The 27399-nt window shown below is 38.5% G+C and overlaps 1 protein-coding gene across 7 annotated transcripts in view; it reads right to left on the reverse strand.

Moving 5' to 3' along the window:
- PYHIN1 (pyrin and HIN domain family member 1) overlaps positions 1–23580 on the reverse strand; it is a 35195-nt gene extending 11615 nt beyond the window's left edge. The window contains exons 1-9 of one of the 7 annotated variants that reach the window (XM_037729638.1): positions 23368–23579; positions 22576–23172; positions 17906–18190; positions 16728–16846; positions 16021–16188; positions 13202–13630; positions 11440–11649; positions 10386–10559; positions 7713–7874 (exon numbers count right to left, since the gene is read on the reverse strand). In XM_037729638.1, coding sequence (XP_037585566.1) covers positions 7713–7874; positions 10386–10559; positions 11440–11649; positions 13202–13630; positions 16021–16188; positions 16728–16846; positions 17906–18170 — 1527 coding nt within the window. In that variant the 5' untranslated portion in view covers positions 18171–18190; positions 22576–23172; positions 23368–23579. Of the gene's footprint in view, positions 1–7712; positions 7875–8173; positions 8627–10385; positions 10560–11439; positions 11650–13201; positions 13631–16020; positions 16189–16727; positions 16847–17905; positions 18191–22575 lie in introns of those variants that run through there. The other 6 variants (XM_037729637.1, XM_037729636.1, XM_037729640.1 and 3 more) reach the window with 6 other exon arrangements.
- Between the last annotated feature and the right edge of the window lie 3819 nt (positions 23581–27399).

The raw sequence follows: 27399 nt of genomic DNA on the forward strand, positions 1-27399 counted from the left end.
ACGGCCATCTTGGATCGTCCCCACAATATTTCGGTAGGCTTTTTCTTACTGATTCAATTTCAGAACTTCTTATTGGTCTGTTCAGATATTCAATTTCCTCCTGGGTTAGTCATCAGTGGTAATATGTTCCTAGGAATTTATCCATTTCTTCTAGGTTTTAGAGCTTGTGTGCATAGAGGTGATTATAGTAGTCTCTGAAGGATTTTTGCATTTCTTTGGGGTCAGTGGTAATATCCCTTTTGTCATGCCTAATTGTGTTTATTTGGATCTTATCTCTTTTTTTAGTCTAGATAGCAATCTATCTTATTAATTTTTTCAATAAATGAACTCCTGGATTCATTGATCTTTTGTCTGGCTTTTTACACCTCAATTTCCTTTAGTTTAGCTCTGATACTGGTAATTTATTGCCTTCTTCTAACTTGGGGATTGATTGTTCTTGTTTCTCTAGTTCCTCTAGTTGTGATATTAGGTTGTTAATTTGAGATCTTTCAAATTTTTTGATGTGAACGCTTAGTGCTACAAACCTGCCTCTTAAGACTGACTTAGCAATGTCCCAGAGATTCTGATATGTTGTATCTTTGCTCTCATTAGTTTCAAATAATTTCTTTATTTCTGCCCTTCATTATTTGCCCAAAAGTCATTCAGGAGAAGGTTGTTTAATTTCCACATAATTGTTGGAGCCATTTCCTTGCTATAGTTATACTTTTATTGCTCTAAGTTCTGAGGAGGTGGTTGGTATGATTTTGTTTTCTTGAATTTGCTAAGGATTGTCTTATCTATGATTATGTGGTCTATTTTAGAGTATGTGCTATGTGGCAATAAGAAGAATGCGTGTTCTATTGTTTTGGGTGGGGAGTTCTGTAGATGTCCATTCGGTTCACCAGCTCAAGTGTTGAGTGCAGCTCCTGAATATCTTTGTTATTTTTTCACCTCCATGATCAATCTAACACTGTCAGTGTGGTGTTGAAGTCTCCCACTATTATTGTATATGAATCTAAGTCTCTTTGTAGATCTCCGAGAACTTGCTTTTTGAGTCTAGGTGCTCCTTTGTTGTGTGTGTATGTATTCAAGATACTTAGGTCTTCTTAATGAATCAAAGCCTTTTTCATTACGTAATGCCCTTCTTTGTATCTTTAACTCTTTGTTGGCTCAAAGCCTGTTTTGTCTGAAATTAGGATGGCATCTCCTGCTTTTTTTCTGCTTTCCATTTGTTTGGTAGATTTGTCTCTGTCCCTTTATTTTGACCCTATGAGTGTCATGGCATTTGAGATAGGTCTCTCGAAGACAGTTAACCATTGGGGCTTGCTTCTTCATCCAGCTTGCCACTCTTTGTCTTTTAAGTGGCATGTGTAACCTGTTTATATTAAAGGTTAATATCGACATCTGCAGATTTGATCCTGCTATTGTGTTGTTGTTGCTGATTATTATGCAGACTTGTTGGTGTTGCTTTATAGTTTCACTGTTCTGTGTACTTAATTGTGTTTTTGTAGTGTCTGGTAATGTTCTTTCCTTTCTATACTAGTGTTCCTTTCACTGTCTCTTATAAGTCAGGTCTGGTGGTAACAAATTCCCTCAACATTTGCTTGTCTGAAAAGAATCTCATTTCTTTTTCATTTGTGAAGCTTTGTTTGGCTGTATATGAAATTCTTGCTTGAAAATTATTTTCTTTAAGAATGCTGAATATAGGCCCCAAGCTCTTCTGGCTTGTCTGGTTCCTGCTGAAAGTTCTGCTCTTAGCATGATGGCGTTGCTTTTGTAGGTGACCTGCCCTTTCTCTCTAGCGGCCTTTAACATTTTAAAATTCATTTTGATCTTGAAGAAGCTGATGATTATGTGTCTTGGTGATTGTCTTTTTGTGTAGTATCTCTTAGGAGTTTTCTGTGTATCCTGAATTTGGATGTTTGACTCTCTAACAAGGTTGGGGAAGTTTTCATGGATGATATCTTAAAATATGTTTTAAAGTTGTTTGCTTTCTCCTTGTCTCTTTCAGGGACACCAATGAGTTCTAGATTTGGTCTCTTTACATAATCCCATATTTCTCAGAGGATTTTTTCATTCTTTTAAATTCCCTCGTCTTTCTTTCTTTCTTTTTTTCTGATCAAGTTATTTCAGAGAGTTAGTCTTTAAGCTCTGAGGTTTTTTTCTCAGTTTATTCCATTGTGCTGTTAATATATGCAATTGCATTATGAAATTTTTGTAGTGTATTTTTCAGCTTTATCAGATCAGTTTTTTTTTTTTTTTTTTTTTTTTTTTTTTTTTTTTTTTTTTTTTTTTTTTTTTTTTTTTTTTTTTTTTTTTTTTTTTTTTATGATGGCCATTTTGTCTATCAGCTCCTGTATGATTTTATTGAAATCCTTAGATTCCTTGGACTGAGTTTTGGCTTTCTGTTGAATGTCAATTATATTAATTCCTACCCATATTCTGAGTTATATTTCTGTCATTTTGGCCATTTCAGCCTGGTTAAGAACACTTGCTGGGGAACTAGTGCAGCCATTTGGAGGGAAGAAAACACTCTGGCTATCTGAATTGCCAGAGCTCTTGCACTGGTTCTTTCTCATCTGTGTGTGCTCATGTTAACTGTGGTATAATTTGAGTAGCTAGAAACCTTCTTTCCTGGATGTTTTCAGAAAGCTGAGGCTTTGCGCAGAGTTTTTATTTCTAGCTGAATTCCTGTCCATGGTTACACAGGGGTCTGTATTAGCAAAATATTTTTGTGTTGAAGTTTGGGCTGTGATCCGGTAGGTGGCGCTTAAGTGTGTTGGCCAGTAGGTAGGCTCTTGCCCTGCCATCTGTCTGCATTTCCTCAAGATTGCAGACATGCTCCCTCTCAGTGCTCTGAAAGTGTGGGCTTCTTTCTCACTTGAGTACCGGCTGCAGATCTTGGCTTGGCACACTGTAGCTCTGGGATGAGCTCAGACTCTATGTTCCCGCTCCAGCTTGGAGGCTGCAGGAGAAGAAACCTTAGCAGTGGTTATGGCAGAGGGCCTTTCACTTGTCTGTTGGTGGTCCACCCCAGAGAAACGAGGAGCTGCTATCCACCAGTGCAGCTGGCCGAGGATGGGGTAGCTGTGCTGTGGGCCCAAGCCAGAGGGTGCCTGTTTGGTGATGAGCAGGGCTACGGGTGGGTCACAAGGGAGACAGACTGAGTTCTTCTCCTTAGGGCAACTGCAGCTCACTGGAGGTGTAAAGCACTCAGGGTCTTGCTCCTTATCCAGTACGAAGGTTGCAAGGGCAGTACCTCTGCAGCAGCAGTGGCAGAGGGGCTTTCGGTTGCCTCTGGGAGCTGCACCTCAGAGAAATGCAGAGCCACTGCTACTGGGAATGTTCAGCTGGGGGATGGGCAGTTACACTGCTGGCCACAACTGGGGGCTCTGCTCATTGAGGAGTGGGGCACTTAGGACTCACAGGGAGGAGAGACTGCGCTTCTCCACCTCTGTGGTGACTGTGAAATGCTGGAAGCACCAGAGAAACTTGGGTCTTTGTTTCTTCCTTGGACTGAGGGTATCAGGTATAGAACCACTGCAGTTGCCTCTGGGGCCCCCTCCCCAGGAAAACACAGAGTCGCTGTTCCGGGGGTATGCTCAGCCGTAGGTGGGGCAGCTGTTCTGCAGTTCAAAGCCAGCAGCCCTGTGTGGTGAAGAGTGGGGGTGGGAGCTCGTAGGGAGGGGAGACCAGATTCCTCTCCAATGCTGGCTGCTGTGTCCTGCAGGTGACAGGGTAGTGACCAGGCCCTTTGTTTCTTTCCCAGCCCAAGAGCAGCTAGGGCAGTTCCACTGCAGCTGCAACGGTGGAGGAGTTGTGGGTTGTCTCTGAGATTGTCTCCTCAGACAAATGCAAAGCTGAAGTGTTTCTACTGAAGTGTTCAGGAGAGGACAGGGTAGTTGTGTTCGAGTCCCAGGCCTGAAACCCCCACCCAGTGAGGAGAAATGTGAACAGGGACCCACATTTACAACAGTGTGACCACTTTTCTGTGGGGTGGCTCCAGTGTGCTGGGGATCCACCCGTCGCTAATCACTGCTCATCCTCCAGAGCCTGAAGGCAATTGGCATGAAGGCTGCAAGACAGAAACAATGGCAGCCTACCTTTCCCTCTAGGAGCTCCATTCCAGGGAAGTCTAGAGATGCTGCAGTCACCAAAGCCCAGGTAGGGAGTAGCTGGAGTCGGAAGTCAGGAGGTCCTGCTCAGTGAGGAGAACTGGCGTCGGGAATCCACGCATAAAACAGTCTGGCCGCTTTTTCATGAGACGTCTGTGCTGTTCTGGGGATCCAGCCAGTCCCTAGTCACCACACACTGGGGCCTGAAGGCAGTTCTGGCAATGGCTGAGAAACAGCAAAAATGGCGGCCTTCCCTCCCTCTGGGAGCTCTGCCCCAGGGAAGTGCAGAGCTGCTGCTAGCCCATGAGCCCAGGCAGGGGGGCGGCTGGGGTCCCAGGCAAGTGGACCTTAGCATGTGAGGTGCAGTGGAGGTGAGGCTTGCAGTCCAGCACTGCTCAGTCCCGTCGATTCAGCCCCTTTCCTGAAGGCCTCCCCTACTGCCAGAAATGCAGCTGCTAATTCCAGGATACTCAGGGATTCACGCTCCCAGGATTCCTCATGTGCCTGAGTGGCAGCTCTGCCCAGGCTCCACTTAGCTCTCCACTTCAGTCTGAAGGCTCCAGTGGGGTGGTCTCATGGGGTTATCTCCTGAACGCACGGTGGCAAAGGTACATGGTAGAAGTATGGGTCCCCAGGGACTCTCACTCACTCACCATTTCCCTGCAGTGGAGAAGCCCCCTCTGACTCCGTGCCATTCCCAGGTGAGCAATTGCCTCGCCTCACTTTTCTCCATTCTCCACGGGTAAAGTTGTTTTCTTGGTGGATCCCAATGTGTCCACCTAGATGTTCCAGTTGAAGATCTACTACTTACTTGCTATTCTGTTCTCTCTGCAAGAGTGGTGCACACTAGCTGTTTCTAGTTAGTCATCTTGGCCTTCAAAAGCAGTATGTTAAATGAAGATTTAACCTCTCGTTTCCTCAGTATTCAGAAATATGAAATGTGACTAACAATAATATCATCGAGGCAGTGTAAGGAAGAACAAATAAGAAAAGATACATAAAGTACAATAATTTACATTTAGCACACTTACTATATTTGTAAACTTGGGGAATATTTTTAAATCCAATGTATTTCAGTTTTCTCTTATGTATAAGGATGAAAATAGCATTCTCATGACTGTGTTATGAAAAATGAATGTGATAATATACATATATGTATATATATAGAATGCAGGTTTCAAAACGAGTACCCTGTAAATACTCAGAAAGTAGAATATTATTTATGTTTGGTATAACACTCCTTCTGCTGGGATTTGGATGTCTAGTCTGATCACTTATATCTCATACTCCCTGTTTACCTTTCTCATGGAAATTCTAAATCAAATTGGCATGGAAAGTATCTTACTAAAGAAACTTCTTTATTTATTTCTACCATTTATTTTATTTTATTTTTGAAACAGAGTCTTGCTCTGTTGCCATTCACCAGGCTTGAGTGCAGTGGCGTGATCTCAGCTGACTGCAACCTCCATTTCCCGGGTTCAAGCAATTCTCCTGCCTCAGCCTCCTGAGTAGCTGGGAGCACAGGTGCGCACCACCACGCCCAGCTAATTTTTGTATTTTTTAGTAGAGACAGGTTTTCACCATGGTCTCGATCTCTTGACCTCGTGATCCGCCCACCTCGGCCTCCCAAATTGCTGGGATTACAGGCGTGAACCACCGCGCCTGGCCTTCTACCACTTATTGACAAAAACATCTTGAGTTGTTATTGTCTCAGAAACAGTCAAATAAAAAAGTCCATCACAATGGTGGAATTTGGATGAGAGAATATATACTCTGGTTGACTAATATTTTAAATATTAGTCAATTTTAATATATATTTTTTAAAATTTCTCAGAATAAATGGTTGAATGATGCATTTAGGTGTTTGAGGCCATAAAGATATGAGATCCTCCTGGGATTCCTGTGCTCTAGAGATGTTCACGTACAGCAAAATAATTTGTACAGGTTTAGCAAGGGTTGTGATTAAGATTTTGGCAGGTAATTCTTTCCCTTACCATCCCTGGTCCTGATCCTTGTCAACTTGCATTTCTGGCTTTAGATTAACATAAGAAATCAACGATAAGAATAGGCTGCTCCTTGTTTTAAATCCCAATGCATATACAACCTATATCAGATAAAATCTTTCAGCAAACCCATAATAAGTGGAACAAGACTTTCCTGCTCATCTAGTGAGCCATAAGTAAGTAGTTTGATACTATATTTTTTTCAGGTGTAGTTGGACACCCAAGAATAAATGGTTGAATGATGCATTTAGGTGTTTGAGGCCATAAAGATATGAGATCCTCCTGGGATTCCTGTGCTCTGGAGATGTTCACGTACAGCAAAATAATTTGTACAGGTTAAGCAAGGGTTGTGATTAAGATTTTGGCAGGTAAGATCTAGAAATTTCTACATAGTCCTATTCAACCAATATAAGTGAGAAAGGCATTGTTTCTGGAGATGTTCATTTAAGTGGACATTGAAGTGGCCAAGAGACTATGGATCTGAGGTTGCAATGACTGAGCAAGGGCTCCATTCATAGCCACTTGTGCCAAGTTGGCAAAAAGGCACAGGCTGCTAGCTCAAATAATACGTGAATAAACTATGGAGACAATACAGCTAATTAAAACTAACTAGCTAAGAACTACAAAGATAACAACAAAAACAAAATAGAGAGCTTGAATATAGGAAGCCTGTCTCGCAGAGTGTGTAGAAGGTGGTAGAGGTGTCTGTTGCTGGGTCAGAATGCAGCTTGGGGCTTGGGTAAGAAACAGTTGTAAAAAAATGATGATTTAATTATTTTGCTTTTCCTCCAAATTTCCCACACTTTCACCATAAATACAGGCTGCTGAACCCCAAGTGCAGGTGACTACAGGGTTCCCATTATGTCGGAGGAAAAGATAATCTGGACTAATAATTGATGCACGTAGCACGAACTGACTTTTTCCCCTCTTGTATTCTGTTCCTCTGAGGTAGGCTCTACTTACCCTCTGAGCTTATGCTATAGAAAGGGGGAAAATCAGTCCTTCACTCCAGTTGTTTAAATGCTATTATTAGGAAAAGTAAAGGGAGCTAGGAAAGCTCATAAGTGAAGGACCCGAGAGAATCAGCAATGAGAGGATCTCATCTAATCTGAAACGTTGGTATCAGTGAGGACTTGTCCTAGGTAGGGATTTGGGCTGTCACCTATGAAGAAGTGGGTTAGAGAAGAGACTGGAGAGAGTGATCCCAGCAAAGGAAGTAATCTATGTCAAAGCTTCTGATTTGGAAAAGAGCATAGACAGTTTCAAATAAAACCTGAGGTGTGGTCATGAACGAAGTGAAAGGATGAAAGGTAACTAGAATCTTGAGAATGAAGACATTCTTGTGTTCACCTTCCGTTATCTGTCTCCATCCCCACAATCTGTCTCCATACCTGGAGAGTAATCCTCTAGAGTCAGGAATTATTTCATGAACATATACTTTGTAAATACCAAAAGACAAACACTACAGGGTCTCAAATAATATACTTAACTAATGATTATAAATTATATTAAAGAGATTGTATTCAGTAGAGATCAATGAGGTGCCTATCATGATCCAATCACCCCAGTAATTACGATGTTGTGAAGCACAGGAATAGGAAATACATGGTGGTACCTTGTATGAGAAACTGCCTGATGAGGTTTGTGCACATGACTGAGAAACCCGATGCTGACACCCATGTGGAAATGAGTCCTTCATTGCAGTTTGCTGAGGCTGCCTCTGCTCTGGGGCTGAATTCGTCAGGAGTTTGACGTCAGAAGTTTGAGTAGTTGTATCCTTAGTTGGGAAGAAAACAGATTATTTTTTTCTGGTTAATAATTTTCAATATGAGTCAAAACATGATAAATATTTTATTTTATCCTTTTTTTTTTTTTGAGACAGAGTCTTGCTCTGTCACCCAGGCTGGAGTACAGTGGCGTGATCCAGGCTCACTGCAACCTCCACCTCCCGGGTTCAAGCAATTCCCTGCCTCAGCCTCCCGAGTAGCTGGGATTACAGGTGCCCTCCACCATGCCCCCACTAATTTTTGTATTTTTAGTAGAGACAGGGCTTCACCATCTTGGCCAGACTAGTCTTGAACTCTTGACCTCGTGATCCACCCGCCTTGGCCTCCCAAAGTGCTGGGATTACAGGTGTGAGCCACCATGCTCTGCCTATTTTATCCATTTTAACAGGATCCTCTCTGTGCAGATGTTCTCTGGAATATCTGTATAAATGTAAAAAAAATTCCCTAAATCTCCTCTTCTGCATACACAGAAACCAGAATTACAAACTTTGCCCTGAAAATGTCTGATGGGTGTTTATTATCTAAGTCTTTCTAGTCAAGAAAATACACAAATGGGTACCTGTTTTCTGTTCTTCAGATTGTAGGAAATCCAGCTCTCTCTCTCTCTCTCTCTCTCTCTCTCTATCTATCTATCTGTCTATCTACTCCATCACTGTGCTGGAAAGATTCTTTCAAATCCACAATTCCAGATACAGAATTCTGCTGTTTTGTAGTTTGCATCAGTTAACCAGAATTCTCCAGGCTGTCAATCATATTTAGAAATACTTAACAATCTACTTTAGCATTTGGAGTAAATGTTTTTTTTTAAAATATTTTTTCCCCAAAATCAAGGACATAGTTCTTCTCAATCATATAATTTTCTCTATTTTCACTGATTTTTACCATTCATTAATAACATGTTAATTTCCATAGTTCTACCACTTCTAGAATTTGATTATCTAATATATAAAAAGCACTCTGTTAGAGAGAAGAATGAAAGGACTCTAATTCTGGAGAGTGGCTTCTGTATGACAGGGCACTTTATTCTCTCTGGCTAACTCATTATTTTTGAGAAGGCCTGTAGAGCTTGGACTATGGAAACAAACCCATTACATGACACTGTCAATTCTGAAATTTTTAAAATAAATTGCTGACATTAGTATATCTCAACTTCTAATCTAAAGCCACATATGATCATAAATTGTTCAAGTTTTACATTTCAGTAGGGCTAGATATAAATCCTGACTCTAGCACTGTCTTTGAGAACTTAAAGAAGATTTTTAATGTCTGTATATGTCTATTTTCTTCTATGTGAATTGGGATAGAAAGTAGCGTTCTCTTGATAGTTATGAAGAAGGAATCAGATAACGTACATCAGGAACAACATTTAAGAACCAGCACCTAGTTAAGTGCTCAAATCGTAGAAATATAATTATTGTCATCGTTGTTCCATGTTCTGTGCTGGGACTTGTAGTTTTTGTCTGTTCTGCAAATATATCATGTGCTATAGATGTTTCCCATACTTCCTTGATTTGGGGGGAACCCAAATTGCTGAGGCTGCCTCTGCTCTGGGGCTGAATTCATTAGGAGTTTGATGTCAGAAGTTTGAGTAGTTGTGTCCTTAGTTGTTGGGAAGAAAATAGATTTTTTTTTTTCTGGTTAATAAGTTTCAATATGAGTCAAAACACGATAAAATATTTTATTTTATCCTTTTGTTTTTTTGAGACAGAGTCTTGCTCTGTCACCCAGGCTGGAGTGCAGTAGTGTGATCTAGGCTCACTGCAACCTCCGCCTCCTGGGTTTAAGCAAGTCCCTGCCTCAGCCTCCCGAGTAGCTGGGATTACAGGAAACCCCAAATCAAGTAAGCATGGGAAACATCTTACATCATAAGCCTCTCTGTTCACTTCCGTGAAATTAGTAATTTACTCTCATTGACAGGAGGCTCTGTAAAAGCAAAGAATAGGAGGACTCATCAGTTCCGCTATCTTGTATCATTGAGGACTTGCCAAAGGAAAATATTTAAGCTGGCATCTGAAATTTAAGGAGATTCCTGCCAGTGATGGGATGGGAGAAATGGATTCCCAACAACGAAATAGCATGTTTTAAAATGTATACTTGGAATATTTATTTCAACTTGGGATGCTGAAAATAAATCCAGAAATAATACCAGTAAGCAAAGGGGAAAGGTGTGAAAGAAACTGGAATGTGGGTCATAACACACTCTTTGTCTTCATCTCTGCTTGTCTGGCCATCCCCCCCCCGCCCCCCATTTCTATAGGTAGAACAACATAAGATACTAACCCTCTTGAGGTCAGCAATCATTGCACAAATAAATATCTTAGATATCAAAGATGATAATGTGGTAGTATCTCACTGTATGTAGTCAGTAAATAAATGGGTGATTTAATTTCATCTAGAGATTGTACACAGTTAGGGATTAGAAGAGAAACTCCTTCAACAGTCTAATAATTCTTGTGATTTATGTTTGGGAGATATGAGGCATGGGACCCAGGAAATTGTACCTTGGTAAAGGAACTGCTGGATGGGGTTGTTGGTGGCACCTGAGGAGTCTTGATGAGATTGTGTTGAAATGGGAAGGTTGTGCCAGCCTCTGAAGGTTTTGGAAGCTGACTCTGCTCCTGCCATAGTGCCATGCTGCTGGAGTCATGGCTTCTCTGCTTTGTTTTCTTCCATATCTGAAAGTATTCATTTTTTCTGTTTAGTGTTTTTTAATATCAGGGAAAGCACAACATCTTTAAATATCTGAGAATATCATCCTTTATTACATTCTAATAGATGTCATTACCTCTGAACATTGCCTCTATCTAATGTATTCCTTCAGACAACTGCCAACATGTTTTTTTGCTAAAATGTAAAATGTTCTAACATTCTTAGTAAAATAAAATCTTTATTTACTTATTTTTAAAAAGTGAACTCCATTTTTTTCTTTATGGCAGAAGACAGATGAGAAGAGGGCTGCTTGTTACCTGTCTTGCGTGAGTTTCTGACACATTTCCACGTATTCCAAAGTTGTACAGAACTCACTATGCTGCTTCTCACTTTTAATATTTGTATGCCACATTTTTTCTGCCTGAAATCTTTCCAGTGTCTGTCTTTACCTTGTTAACAGCAGTAGTATCTAGTGCATACTGATTTGTCATAATGTACAAGGAAGGTAATGGGATATGAACTATATATCCATGATCTCATTTAATTTTCAAACCAATCTAAGGAGGAACATTTAAGCTATTTCTCCAATATCATGCAACTAATGAGCAACATATATACCAACCCTATCTTACCGCAAAGAACTTGCTTTTGATCACTATTTAAGTTAGTCCCGTGCCTTCCTAATTTCTTCAAATATTTTAGTATTTAGCACAAGTTTCATGTTCTTTCGAAGTCAATAATGAATGTCATTCTCTCAATATATTTGAATAATTTTCTCTATTTAAATGTATGTGCAAGGGCATCATTTGGTTTTTTCATGCACTCTGCAGAATTTTAAGTGTAAAACAACAGAAATATGATTTCCTAAAACTTAAAGCAAATGATTTTTATCTTCGGAAAACTAACATTTCTGTCTCTATTTCTCACCCGGATGAAACTATGCATTTCTGACATCAGTTGTAACACATCTTTCCGCTTTCTCAGTCGAAAGCAAAAGAGTTGAAGCTTATCTCCTTTTTCACAGGGGATATTGTGATATTCTCCTTTTCCTACTACATCCATTCTCCCTGTTTTATCCAGAATTTCATAGATTGTCACCTTCCTCTTTATAGTTTTCTGCAACAAAAAATTAATATCACGTTGGTAAGAACTTAATAACTACCATACATAAAGGAAAGTCTTTTGTAACAGATTAAAAACAAGATGCAAGACAGCAACTCCTAGTACAGTGTCGACATATAGTACATCTGCCTTAGTTTAGACCATCTCACAGAGCTCTCCCTTGATATTCTTTTTTAAGTCCTTAATGTTCTAAGTATTTCTATGACAGTTCTAGAGCAATGGGTTATCTTCTCAATTTCAACTTCTTTCATTTCCAGGACAGCTATGCTTCCCAAAACACCTTGATACAAAGGAACCTGAACTCTGGTACGGTTGTTTGGCCTCTGCCCCTATGCAAAAAGAATAAGCATCTGTTACAACTCATCATTCGCCATGTTATGAGGAATCTATAATAAAAAGCAAGCTTCTATTAACTAATTACTTTTTGACTTTCTCTATGTACTGAATCTCTTTCAACGTCTGCTCCCATCTGAACTCAGGACTTTAAGCTCAAATGATCCAATCTCTTACTCATCAAGGCTATCACCCGTCATTCTAGATATGTATTTCTTTTCTTTTTTTTTCCTCTCTTTTAAAATTTTTTTTTTTTTAAGACGGGGTTTCACCATGTTGGTCAGGCTGCTCTTGATCTCCTGACCTCAGGTGATCCACCCACCTTGGCCTCCAAAGCGCTTGGATTACAGGCGTGAGCTACCACGCCCGGCCTAGATAAGTATTTCTAAGAATAATTTAAGAGTGTATACAGAAAGCAATGCTGGTAAAATAAGAGATTGTTCTAGAAAATAAATATAATGGGTTGTGAGCTATCGGTCATCTAAGAAATTATTGGAATCAATAGCCAGGTATAGATGGTTTTCTGAGTTGGAATCTCTCATGCTAACTAGTTTCATGAATTTTGACAGTAATATATTAGAAAAATTATTCTCTTTTTTTTGGTGACATGATGTGTCTAATATTCAAGTACAGATTACCTGACTTTCCAAGTATCACCCGAATTCTATTTCTCAGTTGTTCAATACTTTTTGATGAATGGGTTTCATTTGGCCTGAACATCGTCCTACCTGTTTTCTGCATTTGATTTCCAGGTATGAACAGTCAATTCATTTGTTGCCCTGACTGTCAAAACTGGAACTCAAGCCTCAAAGGACAATACTTCATTCAAAATGAAAGTAATATGATTTTTGCTACAACTGGGATTATAATCAAAGAAATAAATTTAGTATTAGGCTAGATCCCTCACTATTCTTGATCATTATGGCTCAGAATAGATAGTCATAGCTGATGAAGTCTCACGGTTTCTCAGTGAATGCTTTACTAAAGAACATCAGGGTGACATTTTGGAAAGAAAAACATTGGAAGGAGAATATTAATAGGTTTCCTAATCTTGGTCTTAACCTTGAAGAAGACTTTATCTAATTGTCAGTTGTTTTGAGAGAGTCCTGAGTTCTAATGTTAAGTAAATATGCAAAGTTCCATTTAGTACATCAGGGATCTTAATTTCAAGTGTTTTTCTAGAAAATGAAACAAAACAGCTTTGATGCCTTACGTCATGTAGCGTAAATAATCCATATACAATGTCTCCTGAAGCTTGTCTGTGAAGAATATTGATCCTCGGAGTTTTCCTTGCTCTTTTGATGACGTCCTTTGGAACCTGAAACGTTTGGTCAGGACCAGCTTCAAATACAGAAGAGGTTTCATTCACCTCTAGGAGACTATTATATTTAGAATAATTTGATATAATGATGATTCTCTTTTTAGTGAATTTCCTCTTCAAGTTGATGTTTAAAACCTTCACATGAAAGAACTCTGTCTGCGTAACCACTGTAGCATGAAACATTCTTCTTCGCTCGTTTTCTAAGGATTCATATTTGAATATCTTTGTTGCATTTAGCACCATCACCATCATTGGGTCTTTTGAGCAAATATTTTTTCTGGCAGTTGCCTGACGTCTGACCAATGGTCTTAGGCTTTGTGCCTGGTAAAAAAGAAATACGAAAAAACAAATTTTTGAGTGAGGAATACAGAACTGCTCTTCAATGACCTCAAGTCGCAACTTTGGGCCCCAAAACTTCATAGATGTGTAGAGCAGGATACAGAGAATGAGAGGATATCCTGACGTAGTCTAATAGCCAGAGGAAGTAATATAGGAGACCACATGGTAAAAGAAAAAGACTTTTCTCTAAACAGAATAATCCTTAAAATGTAAGATGTAATAGCAACATAAGACAAATGGATGCTGAGCCGATTATCATGAAGTTATTTAAAATAAATTTTAGGATAAAATAATGAATTGCAGTTTTATTCTTACCAGCTTAAAATGCCAGAACATAAAAATAGATGAAATACAATTGAATAGCACAGAAAATGGTAAGGGTGTCTACCAGAAACCACATACAACAAGAGGGTTTAGTTATTACCAACGTAGACAGGGCAATTTTTAGAGAAAAACTCATACTTTTCCTATCTAAGATAATTACTGTTAAAGCAAGTGATAACACCTGTGGGCTCAACCCCTCAGAATGTCCTCATCTCAGTAGGTTCAGGCTACAGACGCTCTGCAGAGTGTCATTTCCACCACTGCGGACTTTCTCAATGTCAGGGCTCTAGGAGGTAGCATGCTGACAGAAAACCAAGGATGAGAGTGGATTGTCTTTAATATCCTTTTTCTATAACATCCAGGTTTCCTTAAATTCCTCTTTCCTAATGAAGGAGAAGTAGTTCAATTTCAAGAAAAAGTTCTGGAGGAACAGGTAGGCCTCATCCACAAACCAGCAGCTTCTGGACTGGTCTGACCTGGACTACTATACACAGCGATCATTTGTGAGTGATTGGACTTTATTGGATCTGACTTTTTATCGATGTGACCCATTCAGCCTAACACAGAAAAGTCCTTTCCCAATACAAGTTAATCAGTAACAGTAGACTCATTCATGAGAATATTAGTAGTAGCTGATATGCAACCTCACAAGGAGCCAAATGAATCCAGGACGTGCATGAAGGGGATCATATAACCACTCAGAGAGACATAATAGGACAATACATTGTATGATGCTATTTTCAGGAAAAATAACGTGTATACATAGGAGTAAATATGAGAGGGTATATAGGGAAATGTAGCATGTTATGGATGCTGGAATTTCACATAAATTAAGTTTAATCTTATTTGTCTACATTTATTCCTTTTTTTCTGAAATAGTCTTATGTTAATACAAAATCTAATGAAAGGTTAAAGGTAATAGAGCATGTTCCAATTACAGCTGGTCTTGTGGTTTCATCACCTGTGGCCCCTGTTGCCCATCAAAGTTGATCCCCTCCATTGTGTATCAGAAATATAGAACATCCATTTTTATAATAAAGATCATGAGAGTTTCAATTAGATTTTAGACTGTCCCTGATAGTCTAAAAGTAAAGGCTGACCTGTCCAAATCTGAGATGAGTACAACAGTATAAGGATTATCAGAATCATGCAACTATAAATTATAGTTTACTTTCTTTCATTTGCAAGTCTTGGTGTATGGTCTTCTGTCTGCCTACATTTTCCCAAACTCCTGAGCTCTCTTCGCTATTCTATCCTTTTGGCCTCACAATAGGTACTTTGACTGAGTCAGATGACCTTTATTTGTCCTTTGCTTAGTTCTAGTGGTTCATATCTTAGAACATGGTTTACATTTTTTTATTGAGGAAAGGTATTTATTGGGAGCTTCCCATGAGGCAGACAATGAACGAGGCCGTGGAATACAGTGGTCCACAGAATTACAAAATAGCCTTAATCTTGGAACTACTTTCAGTAGGTGGAAAAGATAAACACTTACTAACTTCAGTTTTCATAAATAGTAGAAAAGAAAGAAGTCCCTAGGAAACAGAACACCATGAAGGTTTAACCTAAGTTACAGGGGTCTAACTGAGGATTCCCTGGGGATAAGATCACAGTATTGGGATCCAGAGGGTAGATAGGGTTGGCCAATTAAGAGGTTTAAGGTGAAAGAAATATGGTGTGTGAAAATCCTAAAGTAGAAAGGAGCATGGTGTATGTCAAAGAAACTCGAACCAATTAGTGAGCAAAGGGAAGAGGTGTGAAACAGATGGGGGCAGTAGACGGTGAGTCCATTGCTGAAAGTTCCGGATTCTACAGCTCTCTCTCTCTTCCCCAAACAGCACAGGACAGAAAACCTCCTGAAGTCAGAGATAATGTCAAGTTCATAAAGTATCACTGTGGAAGCAAAATATTAAAATGGAATAAATTCTCAGCCAATACATTTGATTTACTGGCTGATTATTGATGACATTTTTCAGTAGAAGATGAAAGCATATTCCTACATTTTAGGTGGAAGAAAATGAATTAAAAGCAGACCAGGAAGAGAATACCTCAGTTGAGGAAGTGTTGGATGGAGTTGATGATGAGGGCTGGGGAGGTGGGGAATGGCTCCTGGCTGTGGACATGCTGGCTTCTGCAGGACAGGGAGGCTGGGTTTGCTCCTTGGACATCTTATGCCTTTTGATTCCAGTCTCTTCTTCAGATGAGTTTTTTCTTTTCTACAAGTAGTTATTTTTTTTTTAATTATTCTAAGTGTCAAATGAAGCAGAGCACATTTTCATTACAAGGTAGTATGTTTATTACATATAAATTGTGTTTGTGTTTCTTGGAAACTTAAGTGGGTGCTGTACATCCCCAGGCCAATTGAAAGAACAGGGCATAGATGGCTCCATTTAAAAAAGGGAGCAGAGAAAGTAACACACATCACTCCTTAATTACTTGTGTTTTGGGATGTGTTGACTTGCAGACAAAAAAACTACATTTTTACAAACATGGGCAAACATTTTTTTATTTGACTCTCAAGTTAACATCCTCTATTGGGGATGAAAATATAATACTTATTTTACATAATTTACATTTACTAAAGTGGTTAACTCGTTGCCTCGCAGAAAGATGATCAGCTATTATGTAATTTGATAAATCTGAAACTTGATGGGAAACATGAAGAAATAACTGCCTGCTGGAGAGAGTGAGTGGAGAAGCCACAGCAGGGCTTCCGCAGTGAGACTTGAAGCTGGCTCCTCTTCCTGAAGCTTACCTGAGCTCCAGGAGTCTCCTCTGCTCCTTCAGCTGTGAGAGTGTGGCTTGGAGTGGATTCAGGTGTACCAGGATCCACTTCATTCTGCTGCTGCTTCTTAGATGGGGTTTTTCCTTTGACTGGAAAAGATTCAATTTTATTCACAACTAATGAAGAAAAAAGGAAGATATATAAACCCAGAGCAGATGATCTGGGACAGCTGAAGCAGTTCAAATACTACGTGCTCTTAGTGCCTGCTTGAGAGTTCAGGTGTGGTTTAGCCTACCTCTACCTCCTTAGCCTAGTCTGGCTTCCAGGAGGCCAGCAGAAACCAAGGCACAGGCACTGACTCATACTCCTCGGCGTTTTCATCGCTCTTTCCCTGTGCGGTGAGTACATTCTTCCTGTCCTCTGAACTCAGTGAAACCTTTTCCCAATCCTGTTCTTCTGTCATTTCCTTTTAAAATTTAAGGTTCTCATGATGCTGACTACTTAGTCCCACCCTCCAGATAATCTATTACAGAAACCAATGAAAGATGTTATATAGGTGTGTGAGGTGAGATATGGTGAGTTTTGACTGTTTTAATTATTTTAACTCAATCATATGACAAGAGGGGAGGTCTTCATACTTCCAAGAATGATGCTTACATTTAAATTCTGTGTTATCTTTTGTATTATAAAGGATGTGTTGAATATTCTCAGACACATTACTTAGCTTAATGTACATATCTTAGACATAAACAACACTTTTTATAATTTTATTTTGTCATTATTAAATCTTTTCTTTTTTTTTGGTGGTGGGGGAGTGGAGTTTCACTCTTGTTGCCCAGGCTGGAGTGCAATGGTGCGATCTTGGCTCACTGCAACCTCCGCCTCCTGGGTTCAGGTGATTCTCTGGCCTCAGCCTCCCGAGTGGCTGGGATTACAGGCCCACCACACCTGGCTAGTCATTATCTAATCTTTTAAATGTACTGGAAGTCACAATCTCTCTTCAATTCCCTCTCATTTTTGTTCTTTTACTGCATCTCAACTCCAATATGTGTCAATCCACATTAATAATGGCATGCCGTAAGTTGTCATGACTGATGGGTCACAAATTGAGAAAAGGATGCATTAGCTGACTGAAGTGGCATTCTAATCAAGGTTGGGAAGGATTTGGGGATGGCTGCAGGGAGTAGGTGTTCCCTCTTCCCAATTACCTTTTAACTTTTCTTTTTTAAGAGTTTCAGCAAGGTTACCAAGTGTTGGTATTTCTTTGAAGATTTCTGTTAGTCTGCCCAAACCAGCATCACCTGGGAACTTTTCTTCCATCAAGTCAGCAATCTGAATTTTGTCATACTCGTCTCTCATTTTTGGATTAAGTTTTAAATCGCTGCTCAGTAAGGACTTAACCATTCTAAAATGATAATCATTGATGACCTCTAATCCTTTTAGTAGAACAATTGTCTTGTAGTTATTTGCCATCTCTAAAGATACAAGTGAGCCTACAAGAGAAAAATGTCATACAGTGTTACACATGTATACAGACTATTTAAAAGAAGATGTATGTCTATGCGATTGAATGGCCATAAGAAAGAGTTGTTCATGAATATGTGTGATAAAGAAGGACTTAATGACCAAATGTGTTACCATAGAAATTGAGTGAACTGCTGCTTTAGGAATGTCTAAATAATTTTTCCCATTGAATAAGGATAGTTGAGTTGGGCCCAGGTATTAGAGGGAGGTTTGAGAACAAGCAATAGTCTCAGTGTTTAGAGTATGGGCTGTGCAGTGTCAAAGTCTTTGTTTTCTCTTCCCATCCTTTTTGGGGCTGGAGCCTACTCACCAAAGCTTGCCTGTTGTTTCTTAAATCTTCCCACACCCACCGCTGTAACTGAAGTGTCTTATGTGTAAACAGGCTGCATCCCCCCACCTTGTGTGAATAGTTTTCTGCCACAACACTACAGTTTCATTCTTGGGCACTGACCCTATTCTTAACTCTTCCCTAGTTAACTATCATTAGTATCCTCTTCCTTGCCCTGTTTGCCCTCTGTGCCCATAAAACTATCGCTTTCCTGAACATCTACATTTTCTCTATTGCAGGAACACAGGATTTATTGGCTGGAGGTATTTCAAAGTTACTTGATTTGTCTAATACATTTTCATTTCACGGATCCACATTTCTCTCTATAAACTACATTTTTATCCCACTGAGATCTTTCAATATTCGCCCATTTTCTTTTCAACAATTCCTCGCTTCTTGTATTATTTTAGAAGGCTGTGAATAATCTGCATTCGTTTTTACCTGTGGCACTTGTGTGTTCTTTAGAGCTTACATTTCAGAAGTATAAAACATACCATACATTTTCATGTTTCATGACTTTGCTAATTCTCTTCTCATTGCTTGGAAAGCCATTCCCACATTCATCTCTCTGACTACCTCCCATACAACCTTTAAGACTCAACTGAGGGTTTGTCTTCTAGAAATTTTCAGAGTCCCCTTATGGACAGAGTGTTAATCCTTGGGATCTCTTTAGCACCTGTGCACTTTAGCACATGATGACACTCAGAGCATGGTATGGATTTGTATTTCTTTTCAAATTAACACAGCTCATTGGAAGGTCGAGGCAGGAGGGTCACCTGAGATCAGGAGTTTGAGACCAGCCTGGCCAACATGGTGAAACCCCGTCTTTACTAAAAATACAAAAGCTAGCCAGGTGTGGTGGTGGGTGCCTGTATTCCAAGCAGCTTGGGAGGCTGAGGCAGGATAATCACTTAAACCCGGAGGTGGAGGCTGCAGTGAGCTGAGATCATGACGCTGCACTCCAGCCTGGGTGACAAGAGCAAAATTCCATCTAAAAAAAAAACCAAAACCAAAACCAAAACTAAATATTTTAATTTTAGAAACCATGTATTTGTGTACCTCTTGTGTAATTTAGATATTTAAATTTCTGGGGCTGTTAATTGCTTTCTTCTTGAGAGACCCTGAGTGTCCTCAGATTGAAAAGCATAGAATGAAGGAAAATCTATACAAGGACATATAGTGAAACTGAAGAATATAAAAAAAGCAGATAAATACTCCGTAAGCCTCCAGGAATGAAGAATAGATCACCAGCAAATATCCAAAAATTAGATTGAAACTGATTCTCAACAACAAATCTCCTTGAAACAGGACAATGGAATCATTTTTATATAGTGCTGCTACAAAATCCCATATAAATTGCTAAATAAAAAATTTAGAAATGGGAAGTCTTGATTTGTTTAGTGAGTATGACAACACAATTTATTTGCAAAATGAAACCAAATGTGAGGTTACAGGAGGCTATGTATGATTTTTATTTTCTCCACTTAAATGCAAATGTTCATACGTTTTGTTGCTGAAATATTAGTGGTTTTGCTTTTGCAGTAAGGATCCTGATAACACTTGGTTTTCTAGAAAATGTGCATTACATAGTCTTTATAAAACTCCAAGTCCTGAATTTCAAAACATATCAAGCTTCCTGGGTACAAAAGAAATGCTATCACCTTGTGTTGAGGAAAAAAAATAATTCTAAAACTAGAATTTCAATCTAAACAAAATGATATTTAAACAAAAGATCCACAAAAACTGTTTTCTGAAGCTCAAGGCCTACGAAGTTTTTCCAGACAAAGATGCACACCGGGGCTGGGTGTGGTGGCTCACGCCTGTAATCCAAGCACTTTGGAGGCCAAGGCGGGAGGATCATCTGAGGTCAGGAGTTCAAGACCAGCCTGACCAACATGGTGAAACCCCGTCTTAAAAAAAAAAAAAAAAAAAAAAAGATGCACACAGAACATTTTTGGAAGTACTTTTCAATTGAAAATTAAAATTTTTTTTAAAAAGCTGCAGGCCAAAAGAAAGAGTGAAAAATGAACTTGATTATATGTGTCTATGTCTTAAAAAGAAAGCCCTGATCAAAGAAAAGAGAAACAGAAAGGGAACCAACATGGTGGAGGGAGGAAAGAAAAAGAATATGACAGTTTACTAATGTAATTGTCTTAGAGGGTGAGATGGAAATACAAGTTAAAAAAAGACAAGGAGGAGAATATAGAAGTGTTATGAATCGCAATGAAGATAGCAGAAACAGGCCAAAATATGTTAATTATTAACTTATACATAAAAGGCCTAACTAGTTAAATGACAACTTCGATCAAATTTGACTAAAAATTCTGTATGTATGTTTATCAGTAAAAGATCACTTAATGGTGAAAAAAATTTTTAAATTATCATGCAAGGAGGAGCTAGAAGATAGTCAGTTTATGTTAGCATCATTTTTAAAAGATCTTAAGACAACAAGTATGATCAGATACCCCATGATAAATGGTTCAATTCCTGGGAAGTTGCAAGAGTTTAAATTATGAATTTAATAATAATCAGTATGTATTATTTTTATTACTGTATAGTCCTTCATGATAATATAGTGTCATATAATATATCCTCATATACACACACATTCACACACACTACCACAAATATATGTATTTATATGTGTATGTTTATGGAAATGTATACATGATCACATACACACATAATATACATTAATATATATGCATATGAGCATATCTATAATATATATGAATTTCAGAGAAGTACAAGAAAATACAGTCGTATGGTACATTTTATGTCTTTAAATACTAAATGAACAAGGTAAAAAATGTATAACACTTAAAAAGTTTGAGTGAGATAAATATTGACAGCAATATTTATCTAACATATATAAATTCTGAAATCATTTAAAATCTCATATTCTGTTCAAGCATACTGAAATATTGCACGAGGCTATACGGAAAGTCTTCTAAATATTCTAAACTTTGACAATATAAATCTATTTCAGATTGACTTCTCTGCCTCTCCCCTATACCTTGCCATTAGAAAAATTAAAAATAATTAACTTTCAGGAGGGCAGGAAGTAATCTTAAAATGTCTGAAAAACTGCCTCTTACACCTGGTGTAGAATGGAGCTGATGTAAAAGTTAAACATACTTATGAAAATATCGACACCATTTATTTGAATAATTGTGTTCGCAAAATGGATACATTTTCTACTATGTGTGTGCATGTATAGAATAATATAATAGTTATAAAACATATTCTCACATGTATGTTCTCACTATGTAGATGTATTTTTTACTTAATATTTCCTGATACTTTGTGCACATCATTATCTTGTCTTATTGTTTCTTCTACTTTCATTTTGGGTTCAGGGAGTACATGTACAGGTTTGTTACATGAGTAAATTGTGTGTCGCTGAGGCTTGTTGTGCAATGATCCCATCAGCAAGGTAATGAGCACAGTACCAGATAGATAGCCTTCCAACCCACATACCACTCCCATCTTTCCCTCTCAAGCAGTCCTCATGTCTTCTGTTCCTATCTTGTGTCCATATGAATTCAATGTTTAGCTTCCACTTATATGTGAGAACATGCTGTATTTGGTGTTCTGTTCCTGCATTAGTTCATTTAAGATAATGTTCTCCAGCAGCATCCACGTTGTGCATATACACCATGGAATACTATGCAGCCATAAAAAGAATGAAATCATTATCTTGTCTTTTGCCCAGACCCCAATGGCCACCAAGCTTTCTAAACTCAGAGAATATGTACTCATAGAATTTTAAAATCTACAGTGGTCAAAATGCATATTCCTTCATTCATGCTTTAGTTGTGGAATAAAAGATGTCTACTATCTTTGAAGTAAGTAAAGAATTAGAATTAGTAACTGCGGTTTTCACTTTTCTGAATGTAGTTGATACCAGCCCTCCTCCCTTTCTCCAACTGCCCTGAAGAACCAATATTGAGTTTTCCCTTGTGCTTTTGTGGAGTTCAAGGAAGCATCCAGATCTTTTCTACAAAAAACACCCACAGTACTCACCTTACTGGGAATTTCTTCAATGGTAGTCCAGATCTTGAGATCTTCAGAAATGTTGGAAACCAGGATTGTTTTGAGTAAAGAAATAAATCAGTAACGCTCTCAGAAACTGAAATACATAATGTTGTAATCTCCTGAAATGCCAAGAAAATGAAGTATTTTTGAAGACAACAAGGGAAAATGGCCCTCCGTAGAGTCACTTGACCAGTACTGGCTTCCTCATATTCTGCTACTTCCGCAGGGAGAGAGGAGTTGTGAAACCATGTGTAGATTCCTCCCACCAGTATTTTTTAGCTTTCGATTCTGTTAGAGAAAATTAAGAGTTTTTTTCCTGTAGGTATCTTAATGAAAGTAAAATTTGCATCAAAATTATATTTAAATTTTTTTTCTTACAAATATCGATAGCTGAATGAAGTTCCAACCTTAGAACTTTCTTAGCCAATAGACTTACATGTGGGTCATTAGGGACCTCTGTTCTGTTGAATGATTATCAAATAGAAGTAAGGTGGCTTCTTCTCCCTCCTTTCCTGTGCAGAGTGGCAGTGACAGGAGGAGATACTGGTAGAAGCATCTATTGCTGCCAGTACTTTACTGCATCTCCTGGATGGGAGAATGTCTGCTAAGAAATTGCAATTGGTTTAAATATTACCCAAAGCATTCACCCAGTTATTAGTAGTTGACAAACCTAGGGACTGCCAGATCAGAAAGTTATTATGAATATGTAAATCCTTTCTCAAATATATATAAAGAAGTTTAACACTAGCTGTCCTCTTGATGATGACTAGGTTACTTTACCTCAATGATTAGATTCATGATTACTCAGGTTTTCTTCATTATTCGTGGAAAAACACAAGTGGATAGTGAGCTCACAACATGACAGCAGTGAAGCCTTGAAAGTCCTGGAAACACACTGAACTTCTGGTAGGGCGAGAGTCCTGATAAACCCTTTGCTCACCAGTGTTCTGTCTTTTAAGGGCAGTGGGTGTCCTTCAGAGTACTGTAACCCCAAGATGTCAAACAAATGACACTAATTGGCAGATGATGTGTTAACTCAGCAGCAGATCTGCCAGCAGGATGTGGCCATGAGTGAAAAGTGGGGCCCCAAATACAGCAGTAGGGGAGAAAACATGTTTTTAAAAATTACCCTTTTTAGGTTCTCAGTTGACAGTCTCCTGAAAACAAAAGTCAAATTAACAAAAGAAAAACCAGCAGTTTATTAATGTGTGCTCTACCCGTCACAAGGGATAGGCTTCAGTTCAAAAGTATTTCTCTCTCCAGGCTGTGGCTTAGAAACCTTGTTTAAATAATATTTCAGTAAAGAGCCATAAATCCTATGGAGTGGAAAGCAAAGGAGAAAGCAATTCCAGTCATTTAAAAGGTGGGAAAATGTGGGAAGTCAGTAAAATCTGTTCCTGGATTCCTCAGGTTCCTGCTAGTACCTTCTCTGGGCTAAAAAACAAGTGCTCTCTCCAGTCAATAAGGATTTATGTCCTGCTGTCAGCCAAATAGTGCCTGAGGCAGCATGTTTCCCTGCATTTTCAGTGTCTTTAACTTAACAATCCCGTTTCCTTCATAGATAATACAAATGATCTGAGGCTCTCTATGGAGCAAAAGAAATCTGATTGTCTTAGTACAAACCTGGGTCATGAAGAGGATAGTTAAAGTCTGGATTTAGAACCATATGATAGCGTTATCAAAGCAGAAGTAAGAAAAAGCAAGGAGGGTCTGGAAAGATGACCATACATAAAAATACCGTTGAGTGTTCATGGTTTTCGTTTATAGGTTTACGTTACTGTTAATGTGGATACACTGAGTTGGTTTTAAGATAATAGGTAGAGAGGGATATTAGGAAGGCCATGTTGCCCCATTTCAAAGGTCAGAGGGTAAGGGAAGCTTGGTAGAAACTACCATGTTTCAGGACATTTTTCTGTCCCCTTTTGGTGATCATTTCATGTCGGGTAATGCCTTCAGTTAGGACTTCAGCATACAACACACAAATTACTGTCACCGAAGAAGACAATTCAGATCATTGCTCCATAATCCATACTGTGCAGATAAAATTAGATGAAGCAAAGAAATGCTTTAAAAATATGCATTTTTTACTGATTCTGAAGCAGTGGGCAATAATTTGCAATTTGTGGGTCCACACAGAAAGGTCACTAATAAAACATACAAGAGCTCCTCATAAGGGGGAAAATGTCTGGGTGAACCTTCATGACTTTGTTTCATCTGAAGTACTAATTCCCATGATCATTCAGAGTCCTCAGGAAGTTCCCACCAGATTAATGTTCTAAGACGTTAGCAAATGACTACCTGTGGGACAATGCTAACACATCACCCACTTTGTAAGTAAAATGTTATTGAAACACAGCTGTGATTATTCATTAATGCATTGTCAATGTCTACTTCATGGTGCAATATAGAGTTGACTAGCAACAGAGTCCATCTGGCGGCAGAGCATAAAGATTTTATTGTACGGCTTATTACAAAAAAAGTTTGTCAATCTGTACCTAGTTATCAGTCTAGGAGACAGCAGAAAGCCTCTAAAGAGAGAAGCAAAAGTAAATAGAAGAGCAATGTTAAATCAAGTTTAGCCTAAAGCTGCCTTCTTACATATTTTAAGTTTAGCCTAAAGGTTTCTCTGTGCAGCCAAAATGGAAGTGTAAACAGACTGTAGTATACTTTTGTGTCAATCACCAAGTTTTGGCCAATCAAATGTGGCCAACTGTTCAAGCTGTTGTCAAATAAGGCAAACACTGAGCTATAACCTATCCAGTTGTCTCTCCATGTCATGTCCATTTTCTGTATCTTACTTCTCTTGTTCTGTTCCTATATCTTCCACTACTTGGCTGCCCTGGAGTCTCTGGGCGTACTCTGGCTTGGGATGCTGCCTGATTAACAAATCGTTCATTGCTCAGTTAAACTCTTTTAAATTTAATGAAGCTGAAGCTTTTCTTTTGACAGCAGTCACACCAAGAAACCACATTTGGGACTTTTAAAATCCATTGTAAAGCCATGGATAATAGCTTGTGATAATGTTTGTGATCTCAGAGAGGAAAATGGAAATGGAGAGTGTTAAAGCCTTTCTCTAATTAATTACACCAGAGTCAGAACAAAACCCATTTGCATGGGAGCCTTAGTTAGCAAGATTGCTTTATGCATTCATGACTATCGGCCACCTGAGGTGCCTTCTCCTTTTATCTTTCAAGTAAATAGGTTTCTCTTTTTTAAGGAGGCAAAAAAGGTGATTGAGTTTTAAATGTTGAACCAATCTTATATCCCTAAGATAAAACACTTTTAATGACGCATTATAATATATCATAGATTGATAAGTGTAATTTTTCAATATTTTAAAAGTGTTTCGCATTTATTTTCATGTGAGAATTGGCTTTTATTTTAGTTTCTGTGTAATGTCTTTAATTTTGGTGTGACAGCAAACTGGCATTTCTAAAACAGAGTGTATAGATGTGGTAAACTTTTATCCTCAAATGTCTGATAGAATTCACAAAGTATCTATTCCCCAAACTTTCACCACAGAAAGATTTTTGTTATAACTTCTCTTTCTCTAATAGATAGAAAAATATTTAGTTGTTTTATTTCCTTACAAGACAGTTTTGGTAAGTTGTGTCTCACAGGAATATTTTCTGTAATAAATTTGTGTTTTACAGGAACTATGCGAATAAGTAAACAAACTTATTTGCATAAGATTGTTCATAATATTCTTTTATTGCCATTGTAATATCTGTAGTGTCATCCCTTCACATTCCTGACACTGATCATTTATATTATCCTCTCTTATTTTTCTTGATTATTCCTGGTAGACTGACTCTCTGAGGAGGTTGCTCAGGGAAGCTCAAAGTCCAGAGGAGAGACAAAAAGAAAAAAGGAATCTGAAGCCTTTGGCACCTACATCTAGAACGAAAAGTAAACAACGTTTTAACATCTAGCCAGATTAACAAAAAAATTTTATACTAAAGGTCTGTTTATTTCAGTTTATATTACCTGATCACACAGCTCTCCCTTTTGACAAAAAAAAGGCAAGGTATGCTAAAGACAAAGAAAAACAGAGTCTGAAGGGTCAAAAGAAGCATCATTAGGAGCAGACTCAGATATGACCCTGATGTGAAAATTTGCTGATCGGGAATCTAAAATTACTATGATTAATATGTTAGCGCTCTAATGGAAAAAGTAGACTGCATGCAAGAGTAGATGGGTAACTTAAGCAGAGAGAAGAAAACACTAAGGTAAATCAAACAAAAATGTAGAATGTAAAACAACTGTAGTAGAAATTGAAAATAATCAATAGACCAGACACAATCTAGAAAAGAATGTTACCTAGAAGATAGACCAATAGAAATTTCCCAAACCAAATGCAAAGGGAAAAAGCATTAAGCCCTCCAGCCCTTAGAATATCTAATAACTGTGGTGGGGTATCTTAAGATGTAACATACATATAATTGAAAAGTCAGAAGGTAAAGAACGAAGGAAGCATAAAAAGTACTGAAGTGGTCTGCTTGTCTGGCGCGACACCCGAGGTTCTTGGTCTCCTGGCCACAGAGATCAAGGATATGGACACACACAAAGAGTGAGGTTTAGAGTAGAATTTTAATAGGTGAAAGAAAGAGAATAGCTCTCTGCTACAGAGAGGGGTCCTGGAAAAATGGGTTGCTGATCTGTGGTAAAATGCAGGGATTTTTATAGATGAGCTAGTGGGGAGACAGTGTCTAATCTACATAGTGTCTGAAAAACTGGTTAGGACCAGATATGCCATCTGCATAGAACCCGAATCTCTGGCTGCCCCCACCCCAGTCTTTTTTTTTTTTTTTT

This window comes from Cebus imitator, unplaced genomic scaffold, assembly GCF_001604975.1.
Source record: "Cebus imitator isolate Cc_AM_T3 unplaced genomic scaffold, Cebus_imitator-1.0 Scaffold313, whole genome shotgun sequence".
Lineage (NCBI taxonomy): Eukaryota > Metazoa > Chordata > Mammalia > Primates > Cebidae > Cebus > Cebus imitator.